Source organism: Phaseolus vulgaris, chromosome 1 (genome assembly GCF_051622355.1).
Source record: "Phaseolus vulgaris cultivar YP4 chromosome 1, ASM5162235v1, whole genome shotgun sequence".
Taxonomy (NCBI): Eukaryota; Viridiplantae; Streptophyta; class Magnoliopsida; order Fabales; family Fabaceae; genus Phaseolus; species Phaseolus vulgaris.
In genome coordinates, this window is record NC_143498.1 from 6,192,447 (window position 1) to 6,204,536 (window position 12,090).

Sequence of the window (12,090 nt, forward strand, 5' to 3'; positions counted from 1 at the left end):
ATATCTTAATTAATTTTTTATTTGATAGCATATGGAAATATAATTTTTAAAATATATAACATTTATTTTTATAACTTTAAATTTTATTTAAAATCTAATAGATACGACCATACCAGTTAACTTGTTTTGTTTTGATTCGTTAGTCTCATATAACTATGATGTCTAGTGACTAATAATTTCATAGATCACCGCCTTATTTTTTTTTTTGATATAAAGATGAACACTTATTTGAGTTATTTTTAGCTTTTAGATAGATACTGCAAGGCTCTATAGTAATTATATTTTTTTAAAATAAAAAATTATTTGTGAGTTTTGTTTCCCTTGAGATGTGGGGTTTCTTCCTGCATCTCTACCTTTTTCTTCCTACACCCTTACATTTTTAAAGTACTAAAACTAATCTTATCATTTTATTTGAAAAGACATCATTATGGTGTTTATAGATTTTCGAAAATTGGGTTCCAGGATATTTATGAATTGGTAGATCCAGAATACATTTTTTTTACTTATAGATTGACGGATCTAAAATGCATTTTTTTACTTATGGATTGGTAAATCCATAATGAATGTGGATTGGTGGATTCATAATGCATTTTTTTTTTACTTATGGATTGGTGAATTCTAAATACTTATTTTGATTTATGGATTGGGGGATCCGGAATGCATGTTTTGACTTTTGATGTTTGGTTGTGGTTTTCAATAATTTGTTGAAATTTGATGGTAAGATGTTATTTTATAGAAGTATGTACAATACCGAAAGATTTGTTGAACTTCACTATTATTCAATTTTAAGACTCATTGGAAAATATAAACACAAACATTTATATCTAATCGCCAAAACTTGATCTTCATATGTAATTATGGGATTGTAATCAAATTCATAAATCAATAAGTTGTTAATAGTGACTCGTCCACTGGATTGTAGAATATTGAAGAGGTGCAAAAGAAACACCCGAAGTATAATATTAAAGTGGATGGGTCATTGTTGACAACTTATGAAAACCATGTGGCCCATTTCTATGATGTATGCGTATGTCCGCAAACAATGACATGGTCGACGATGATTATTTATATCTTTTATGTTTTTAGTTATATTTCTGTTTTGTAATTTGATGAAGCTACACATTGTTTACATTATTATTTTAAAGGGTTTAGGAATTAGTTCTTACACAATCGTGAGTGAATTTGTTCTTCCGCATTTATAATAGTCACAATGTATGCTTACATATTAATTTATGAATTTGATTACAACCTTATAACTACATATGAAGACCAAGTTTTGACAATTGCATAAGAATGTTTATGTTTTCCAATGAGTCCTAAAATTGATTAATAATGAAGTTCAACAAATCTTTCCTCATTGTCCATACTTCTACAAATTTATATCTTACCATGAAATTCCAACAAATTATTGAAAACCACAACCAAACATCAAAAAGTCAAAAAATACATTCGGGATTCACCAATCCATAAGTCAAAAAATGCATGATGCATTCCGGATTCACCAATACATAAGTCAAAAAATACATTCGAGATCCACCAATCCATAAGTCAAGAAATGCATTTTGAATCCACCATTTCATAAGTCAAAATAATACATTCCAGATCCACCAATCCATAGATTTCGTGGAACCCACATTCCAGAAACCTATAAACCTCATGACGGTGCATTTTCAAATAAAAATAGCAAGATTAATTTTGGTATTTTAAAAAATGTTAGGGTGCAGGAAGAAAAATATAGGGGTGCAAGAAGAAATACCCAATCTATTTCTTAATGTAGCTTTGTTTGGAAGGTTGTGGATTATGCTTTCACAAACCTTTATATCATAAAACAAAATCAAAATGCTCTGAATTATGCTCCATCTATATTGTATGAGATTTTAGGTTCATGAAACAAGTTATCAACTCTGGGTGTATAATATGTATCAACTCTGTATTTTCACTTATCCGTTTCTTGCACCATCTTTTTATATCTCATTTCTTTCTTATTTATTGGGTGGTTTGTTGGCTCCAAAAAGTGTCAAATAACTCTTTCCTACAAGTGATTTATGATGAAGTATATAATCACATCAACAAAATTTATAATACTAACATCTTATAAAACCTTACGAGAGACTCCTTAAATTTTGTTTAAAATAACTTTCTTTTCTTAATTAAAATTGAATAAAAGATACAATCCCCTAATTAATAACTTATAAAAACATTGTTGTTGATACACAATTCCATCTTTTGAGTAACAATTTAAAATATTTTTTTAAATTGGATTGAACTGAATATTATTCTTTTTAAACAAAATCATGTAGTTAGGATGAATTTGACCAATTTGAACTTTGGTTGGTTTACTGTTACGCCCCGACTCAACAATAGCACAAGGCCCATAATACAACCTAATTGGAAGAAGGACGTTATAGTGGGATAAGTCCAAAGACATTTTTATTGTTCTGTCATGTTGTGTTTTTCTTTTATTAATGTTTACTGTTACATGATGTTTGTCTTTTAAGTTTGTAAGGCCACACAACCCACTTATACCCTTTTAAAGGGATTGTTAGTTATGAGAAAAGAAGAATTTGGTAACCCTAGTTTTAGTAGCAGTTATAGCAAAAGTCTAACAAATTGGTACTTTCATTGAGAGACCATGCCTCATCTCCCAAACTACCATCCAAAGACTTAGAAGAAGTTTCACACATAATCCAGGAACGAATCACGATGATTCAAAGCCAAATCGAGAAAAATGTCAATCGTTAATCTACATTAAAGGTAAGGAATGATAACCTTCACTCTAATAGAGACCAAGTAGCATGCCTTTCTCATACGGAGAATAAAATACCTCCACCCTTACCTGCCACCCACTAGACCAACCCTCATACAACCTAAGCTCAATATCAGTATCAACACCTTTCACCTCCTGCAATCAGACCATCATTACTCACCCTACCTTTTTTTTATGACAACAACGCATTGGATTTTCTCTTTTAAGCGGACCAATATTTCTCATTCTATCAGATAACACCAAATCAACATGCGCCCGGGGTAGTGTTTCATATGCAGGGCGAGGCTCTTTCATAGTTCAAATGGTTGCACAACAACAACAAGACAACAAATTGGCCATCATTCACACGGGCTTTAGAGCTCCGTTTTAACCCATCAACATATACAAATCACCAAGTAGAGTTGTTCAAACTTCAACAAACAACTTTAGTTACTGAATATCAATGAACGACTATGCAATTGTATAATGGGTTTCACTCCAGAGATTATACTTAACTGCTTCATTTTGGGATTACATAAGGATATCCGCATAGAGCTAGCCATCTTGAACCCATTCTCTATATCCCAAGCCATTGGTCTAGCAAAACTTATTCAAGACAAAATTAGGGATTCTAAACCTAAACAAAATTGTTTTCCCTTGCCATACACCACTCACTCTTCTAGTAGCTCCACTGCATCAAACATTACTAAACCCTACACGCTTCCCCCATCAACATCTCTTATACCCTACATTACTAACACTATCCATATTCACCTATCACCCTAGGCTCTCACACAAACCATTTCACCCGAAACACTCAAATTCACAGGCTTGATTCATAACCTTTTCGGTTACTATTTTGATTGACTCAGGTAGCCCTCATATCATTCTCAAGTCCCGCATTGCACACCATCTAAACCTACCCATCACTCCCAGCCCACCCCTATTTGTAATGGTTGGAAATGGATAGTTCATTAAGTGTCAAGGTATTTGTACGATATTGGAGATCTCACTCTAGAAATCTACTTTTACCATTCCCTTTTACCTTCTTCCCATTGAAGGTGCATATGTTGTATTGGGCATTGAATGGTTAAGCACTCTTAGGCCCATTAAGGCAGATTTCTCAGTTCCAAGCATTGTGTTTATACACACACCGCCAAATCACATTACAAGTCCACACTTCCACAATTCCACTATCCACTACCTATCATCAATTTTTCCAATACATATCCACAAACTCTATTTCTTCATTACATCTTCTCTTAGTAGAACCCCAAAACGTGTCACCTATATCTGTAAACACTGAAATACATAATCCAACATCCCCATTATATTGTTTTCCCACTCTCATCCAATCTCTTCTCCAACAATACCAAACAATCTTCTAGAGGCCTCGTGGATTACCACCACAAATACCACATGACCACCATATACCCTTTTTACCTAATACACCAACCATCAAAGTGAAACCCTACCACTGCAAGGAAGTCATTACTAAACTTATTGTTGACATGCTACAAGAGAGTATTATTAAACCCACTACTAGCCCTTTCTCTTCACCAGTGCTCCTAATAAAAAAGAAAGATGGGACATGAAATTTATGTGTTGATTACAAAGCCCTTTAACAAAGCCACCATTTGTGACCACTTTCCCATTCCTACAATTGATGAATTGCTAGACGAGTTAGGCTCAACTACAGTTTTTACTAAAATATACTTACACTTAGTGTATCAACAAATCTTACTCATCCCAGAAGACACCCCAAAAACAACATTTTGCATTATTGATGGTCACTACGAATTCTTAGTCATGCCATTTGATTTAACTAATGCTACTTTTACTTTTTAGGCAGCAATGAATAATCTTCTCAAACCATACCTCTATCAGTTTGTCTTAGTTTTTTTTATGATATTTGAATTTACAGTCCTATATTGTAGGATCATATTGTTCATTTGAAAACTCTTTCACAAGTGCTACAAAATAAAAAAAATTATGTGCTAAGCATAGTGAATGTAGTTTTGCAACCGCTCAAGTTATTTAGGTCACATAATTTATGCTAAAGGAGTCAATCCTAACCCAGAAAAAGTGTCATACACAATTGGCCAAAGCCACGGTCGCTCATGGAATTAAGAGGTTTCCTCGGTCTCACCGGATTCTATAGGAAATTTATAAAGCACAACGTCACTCTCGCCGCTCTTCTCACTAACTTATTACAACACTAAAAATTACATGGTTAGAACTTGCACAAGAAGCCTTTGCAAAATTAAAGTTACACACATCAAAGGTGCCTAACTTACAACTTTCGAACTTTAAGCTTCCCTTCGTCATTGGGACATATGCATCACCAGTGGCAGTAGGAGCGGTCCTAAGCAATACAGGGCATATGCTAACCTTCTTTAGTACTTTAGTAAAAAGATGTGCCTAAAACTTCAAGTATCATCTGTATACGTCCGTGAGATGTATGCAATCACAAAAGATGTCAAGAAATGCCAGCATCTCATAGGGTAACATTTCAAGATAATTACATATCAAAAGAGCTTAAACACTCTCCCTTCACAAGCCATACAAACCCCAAAGCAATTGAAATGGACATTAAAGCTACAAGGATATGATTTTCAAATTGTGTACAAACCTGGAAAGGAGAACGCGGTGGCTGATGCTCTTTCATGTTAAGAGATAGTTATCCATCCATAATGTTGGTACTATCATCTCCCATTCCTAAGCTTTTCCAAGAACTACAACAATTTTTTGAGTCCACAGAAGGCCAACAATTAATCTAGACATGCACAAGGAGTCAACAATGTCTCAACCTCTTCTCCACACGCCAAGGGTTGTTGTTCTTCTGCCACCAAATATTGGTCCCTTCAACAAATACTTCTTCTCTCGTATCATTCAAGAATTTCATGTCTCGTCTTCAACCGACCACTCTAACATTAAACCCACATTGAGGCCCATTGTTGCATTATTGACTAAATTAAATACTATTTTAGAGATTAAAAAATTATTGGTATTTTAATTAATTTATATTATTGATAAATAGTTTCAAAATTGATATCTAATTAGTTACCAAAGTTTTAACTATCAACTTTAGAATCAAAAGAATTGGGAGCTAAAACCTTGTTAGTTAAAATCTTTAGTTAATTAGATACTAATTTAGAAACTACTTATCAATAATAGAAACTAATTTAGATATCAATAATTTTTTTAATAATATCTAATTTAGTAAATATAATAATTAATTATTTTTTATTTTTAAAATTGGTTTTTAGTTAGTAAGTTTTAGTAGTAACATTTCATAATGAATTCCATCAGAATTTGAATATTGAAATTCACATTTACTATGCCATGAAATAATTAATTAAGGCCTAACCAAACTTAAAAGTGATGCAGATCAATTCCATTATGCACAAAAAAAGGTTTGTATGCTAAATATATAAACAAAAGTATAGATAAAAATATCATTTCATTATTTGTTATTCTTTTGCCTAATAATTTGGCTATTTAATACTAATGTGAGTTTTTGTTTTGTTAGAGCGTGTTGGGGTGAATTTGACCCATTTTCTCTTTTATTTTCTCTTTATTATTGTCACTTAGTATTAATAGTGACCAATATAATAAATTATTTAAATTAAATTTTATTTTAATTTAAAAGTGTACGTCGGAATAATTTATCATCTTAACCATTTTTAAATTAAAATTTAAATAATAATAAAATATTTGATAACACATTTAATATTAAAATTAAATTACTATAAGTTATATAGTATGTAAAAATAGAAATAGTTAATCTGATGCAACACCCTTCTATTTTTATGATTTAAGGATACATATCATGACAATATGTAATTTTAAAAATCTTTCTCTAAATTAATTTTTTAAATAAAAAATAAAAAGTTATTCTAATTAACTTAAGTGTAGTACTTTTATTAATTCTTTATTTTAAAGTGGAAATATATTTTAAAATATAAAATAATATATATGTTTACTTAATTATAATTATATTTATTATGAATGTTATAGAACGATTTGTTTTTTACTTATTAGTTTTAAAAATAAAAGAAAAACAGTTTTTAATTAATTATAAGAGTGATTAGTTATTTAGTAAATATTTAAAAATAAGAAATGATTGAAATATTTAAAATAAAATATTAATAAAAATAAAAATAAAAATAAATTTATGTACAAACATTATAATGAGAAATTCTCTTTATATATAAATATAAATACTAAATAATCACACATATCAATATCAATAGCAAAATTTAATTTATTTACATTTTAAAAAAATGTTACTAATATATTAAATTAATCTACAATACTTTTTAAAACTATTGATTCACTATTTTCTAATACAAAACATAAATGCTCATAATATTTAATAAGAGTACAAAAATATAAATTTTATAATAATTAATATCTTATATTAATATCTTTTCTAAAATGTATGATGTAATAATAAGGAGAAAAGAGAGTGTAGATTGATTAATTTTTATAATAAGTATTTTTATTAAATCTTACTTATCTAAATTGAACACTTGTGAAGTTCTGCATGATGAACCAATAAGGGAAGAACTGTCTTCTCTTTCTTCTCATCGCCCATTGTTTCCTTCTTCAATTCTATCTCTCTAAGCTTCTTCAAGTGTTTCACAAAAACGAATCTACTTCATCGCATCATCGTCTTTTCTACGCTACTCAACTTCTACAACACTCAGATCCGCACTTCACAGTTAGTGTAACAGATTCTGCCACAATTTCGTATCGATTTTGTTTTGCAATCGCTTATCATTTTCTGTTGCAGGTGATGGCTTCTTCTGTTCTCTCCGCAGCTTTGAACTCTCTCTCTCCCTCTTATTCTCTCTCCTCGCGCCAAACCCACAAGGTACCTCTTTCGCATTGTTCCCACATTGGTTTTAACGATTACCCTTTTTTGATTTGACGTTGCTGTCAAACAGGGGAAGCCCAAGATTGGAGGCAACGCTTTGAGATTTAACAAGTCCTTCCCAAATGCAAGGGTATGTTCTAAAAACTAAATCTTTGTTGCTTCAATTTTATTCATTTGTTTTTGTTTTGCTTTGGTTGGTTCATTTTTTATTCGTTATTACTTTATGATCAATTGGGTAGGTCTATTGGGAAGCTAAGTTGGTTTTGGTTTTCTGCATGTGACATCTCTCGTGGTTTGTCAGGTGTCGATGTCTCTATACTGACCTTAAAATCAAAAGTCTGACATAGAGACACTTGAATGGACTCAAATCAAACTTTTTGAATTTAGGAGATTAATGAGATGAGAGATCAAAAGAATATTTTAGCCACTTTGTATTTGTTAAATTAACCTCGGTGCAGAATTTTTTGTTGGAGTTTATTTTCTATACGCCATTAGTATGAAACATCCTTTTGCAGACATTCAATGAGATTTTACTACTTTGCCATGTCATCATGTTTATTAATACGATGATGTGGTGAAAAGATAAATTCCTGCTGGATGTCCATATCTCTGTCTGTGTAAAGATGCTTTACAATCAAGATTCAAGATTCAATTCCTACTGGGGTGTATAAATTAAACTTCGTTTTTTATAATCAAGATTCAATTTGGATTGTGATTAGTTATATTCCCATTCTCCATTTCATACTTGGTGGAAGAACAGTTTTAAAGCTGTGTAAAAGTAGTTAGTGAGGATTAAGGAGAATGAGGGCACAGAAACTGTTGGCGTGCAAGTGTGCTAATATATTATGATTTCCGTCAATTTTGTTTCAGTCTAGTGGTCGGGTTATGGCTGTTGCAGTTAATGTTTCTCGGTTTGAGGGCATACCTATGGCTCCTCCTGATCCAATTCTTGGAGTTTCTGAGGCATTTAAAGCGGACACAAGTGATGTCAAGCTCAATCTTGGAGTGGGGGCATACCGAACAGAAGAACTACAGCCGTATGTGCTTAATGTTGTTAAGAAGGTATTTGTTCCTTACTTTATATGTGTGCTGTCGTTTGAGTGTACATAGTTTGCACAACTCTCCTGCCATCTGTTTGTTCCTAATTTTGCTTCACGTCCACAAACCTAAGTATTTTTTAATTGAGTTAATGTTGATTTAGATGAACTTCTTCGTTTTTTAGGCTGAGAATCTTATGCTGGAGAGGGGGGATAACAAAGAGGTAATTTTATTTACAGCATATGCGCTTATGTGTTCTGTGGTGCCATTGGCTCTTAGGTTATTGACTATGATTTAACTTGTAAGTGCAGTATCTCTCTATTGAGGGTTTAGCTGCGTTTAACAAGGCAACTGCAGAGTTGTTACTTGGAGCAGACAACCCAGCAATCAAACAGCAAAGAGTACGTAATTGATTTAGAAAATATAGAAGTTTTGAAGGACTTTGCGATTTCTTGGTTATGATTTTTTTTTTCTTCCATTTCTTACTTACATTATTCAGTTGCATCTAGGTTGCCACTGTCCAAGGTCTTTCTGGAACTGGTTCTCTGCGGCTAGCTGCAGCTCTGATAGAAAGATATTTTGCTGGGGCTAAAGTTTTGATATCATCTCCTACCTGGGGTGTGCATTCTTTTACTGCTTACTCTGTTTATATTAGTTTTATATTTGTTAGGGAGTTCATACAATACAACCCGGGTAATAAATACTATTATCTTGCAGGTAATCACAAGAATATTTTCAATGATGCTAGAGTGCCATGGTCTGAGTACAGATATTATGATCCCAAGACAGTTGGCTTGGATTTTGAGGGCATGATTGAAGATATAAAGGTTACATTCCTGATCCAGAACGTAGCAAGTAAAATGGACAATGAACGGTGTTGTATAACTGCTTTGAATTAGAAATCAATGTTGAAGAATATTCTATCTGTTCGCTTATCCCTTTTTTATATTCATTGTAAAATGCATGTTTTCAAAAATATCTTTCACTTGAAATACAACTGGTGTAATTGTTTTGATTTAACATGGCATTACAGGGTAATGGTACTTGATGCTTCATTGATTTAGTAGTTGTAACTTGTCATCTTGTTATAGGAAGGCATACATAAAAATACAGATTCATATTTAATTTAAAGATTCCTCCAATCCAATATATGATTGAACTCACGTAATTGTACATTCCTACATTTATACAGTCAGCTCCTGAAGGATCTTTTGTGCTTCTACATGGATGTGCTCATAACCCTACTGGTATTGATCCAACACCTGAGCAATGGGAAAAAATAGCTGATTTAATTCAAGAAAAGAACCACATTCCCTTTTTTGATGTTGCTTACCAGGTACCAATCTTGGGGTAAATGAGCTATTTCTTAATAAATTTCTTGATAGCACATAAAAAACCATTAACATATTCAGCATTATGACTAAATCTTTAGAGACCTAGAACCTTATTTCCCTTATTAATTTTAGGGCTTTGCCAGTGGAAGCCTTGACGAAGATGCAGCTTCTGTGAGGCTTTTTGTTGCACGTGGTATGGAGGTTCTTGTAGCTCAGTCATACAGTAAAAATCTTGGTCTCTATGCTGAAAGGATTGGAGCAATCAATGTGATTTCATCATCCCCAGAATCTGCAGCAAGGTACGGTAAATTAAGTCTCCCATTTTTTCTCATATCTGAAGTTGAATGGACATGTCTAGGAAAAATATTGGATCTTTCTACTTCCATCCCCTGCAGTTTTATCCCTTTTCAAGTCAGATACACGGATCGTTTTATCAATTGAGTAAAGGTTGTAAGAAGTAGCTGCAATCTAATGCTGTGTTTGGAAGAACTTATTTACAGTTTATTTTAAGTTGATGATATAAGCACTTACGTAAGTGTTTTGAGAGAGTTAATGGAACCAACACATGGTATGTTCATAAGCGGTTTTCAGTTTATTTCAATCAACTCTTCAGGGTAGCTTTTGTAAAACCAACTCGCAATTTATTTGAAAACAATTTGACCCTATTTTCTCTCAATTATAGATACAAATTATATACAAGCGCTTATTTGGTAAGCGTTCATTCAACAAGCTCTTAATTAAGTTGTTTACCCAAATGAACTAATACTTTCTTTACTAAAATCGTCACAAAAAATCTCCAGATCTGTCTTAAGAAAAGCAACATCTTGGATTCAACTTAATTGGGGCAATGTATGCCTCAGTAAAAGTTATGTATTTGGGCATATACTCTGAACTTTTAGTACGTGGTTAATGTTAGTTTTTGTTTTTTGGATTTAACTTGATTCTGGCAATGTATACATCTTGTATTTTTGTTTTTTGGATCAACAAATGTTAGTTTTTTGTTAGTGCAAAGACTTGAATCGACTACCTATCCCTCCCTCTCTTCAGTTCAATCCCCTTGCGTAAATACCTTTCTGTTATGGATAATAAACATTAAGCTCACTTTTCACACTTGTGCAATCATATTGTTCTATCTTGATGACCAATGTGGTAACTATTTATTGCAGGGTAAAGAGCCAGCTGAAAAGGCTCGCCCGACCAATGTACTCAAATCCACCTGTACATGGGGCTAGAATTGTTGCCGATGTTGTTGGAAACCCAGTTCTCTTTAATGAATGGAGAGCAGAAATGGAAATGATGGCTGGAAGGATCAAGAATGTTAGACAACAGCTATACAATAGTATTACTTCAAAAGACAACAGTGGAAAAGATTGGTCATTTATACTTAAGCAGATAGGCATGTTCTCATTCACTGGCTTGAACAAGGAACAGGTAATTGACTCCTGTTTACTTCTTGCCTGTGATCAACTTTTGGCTTTTATACACCATTTTTTAGTCCTATTGCATTGAATCTAGCAAAAAGAATATTGATCTGTAATTTGATTTTACTGCGTTGTTATATTGACTGTGTTGCTCTTTAATGATACATTGTGTTTTATCAGACTGACAACATGACAAATAAGTGGCATGTATACATGACAAAGGACGGAAGGATTTCCCTGGCAGGATTGTCGTTGGCTAAATGTGAATACCTTGCAGATGCTATTATAGACTCGTATCATAATGTCAGCTGAAACTCGGTGAAATATTTTTGGTGAGTGTTATATCCAATCGGAAAGATTGTGAGATACATGAAAATAATTTATGTATGCATTAATTAATTGTCATACATATGTACCTCAAAGTACCTTAGGAAATTTTGTAACCTTGTTGAAACAAATTGACTCTGTATTGACGCATAACAAGTCGGATTGTCTGACTTAAAGCTAGTTGAATCAGCACCGATTTATAGTATGTTTCTCATTTCATATGGGTGAGACTGAATATCATGGTAACAAACTTCCATTGGCCATAATGTCATTTCGTGGTTGGTCGGTATCTTTTTTCTTTTGTTAAATCCTCCTTCCATTGTGATCGAATCATTTATGTTG

General features: G+C 32.6%; 1 protein-coding gene across 1 annotated transcript; it reads left to right on the forward strand.

Annotated features, from left to right (window-relative positions):
* Positions 1–7,226: 7,226 nt before the first annotated feature.
* On the forward strand, positions 7,227–11,969 carry ASP5 (aspartate aminotransferase 5). The gene is made up of 12 exons (XM_068615401.1): positions 7,227–7,472; positions 7,545–7,625; positions 7,699–7,758; positions 8,499–8,690; positions 8,851–8,889; positions 8,978–9,067; positions 9,176–9,284; positions 9,384–9,493; positions 9,859–10,002; positions 10,133–10,299; positions 11,167–11,431; positions 11,602–11,969. Exons 2-12 carry the CDS (start codon positions 7,548–7,550, stop codon positions 11,731–11,733), a joined length of 1,386 nt encoding a protein of 461 aa, XP_068471502.1. The 5' UTR covers positions 7,227–7,472; positions 7,545–7,547; the 3' UTR covers positions 11,734–11,969.
* Positions 11,970–12,090: the final 121 nt, after the last annotated feature.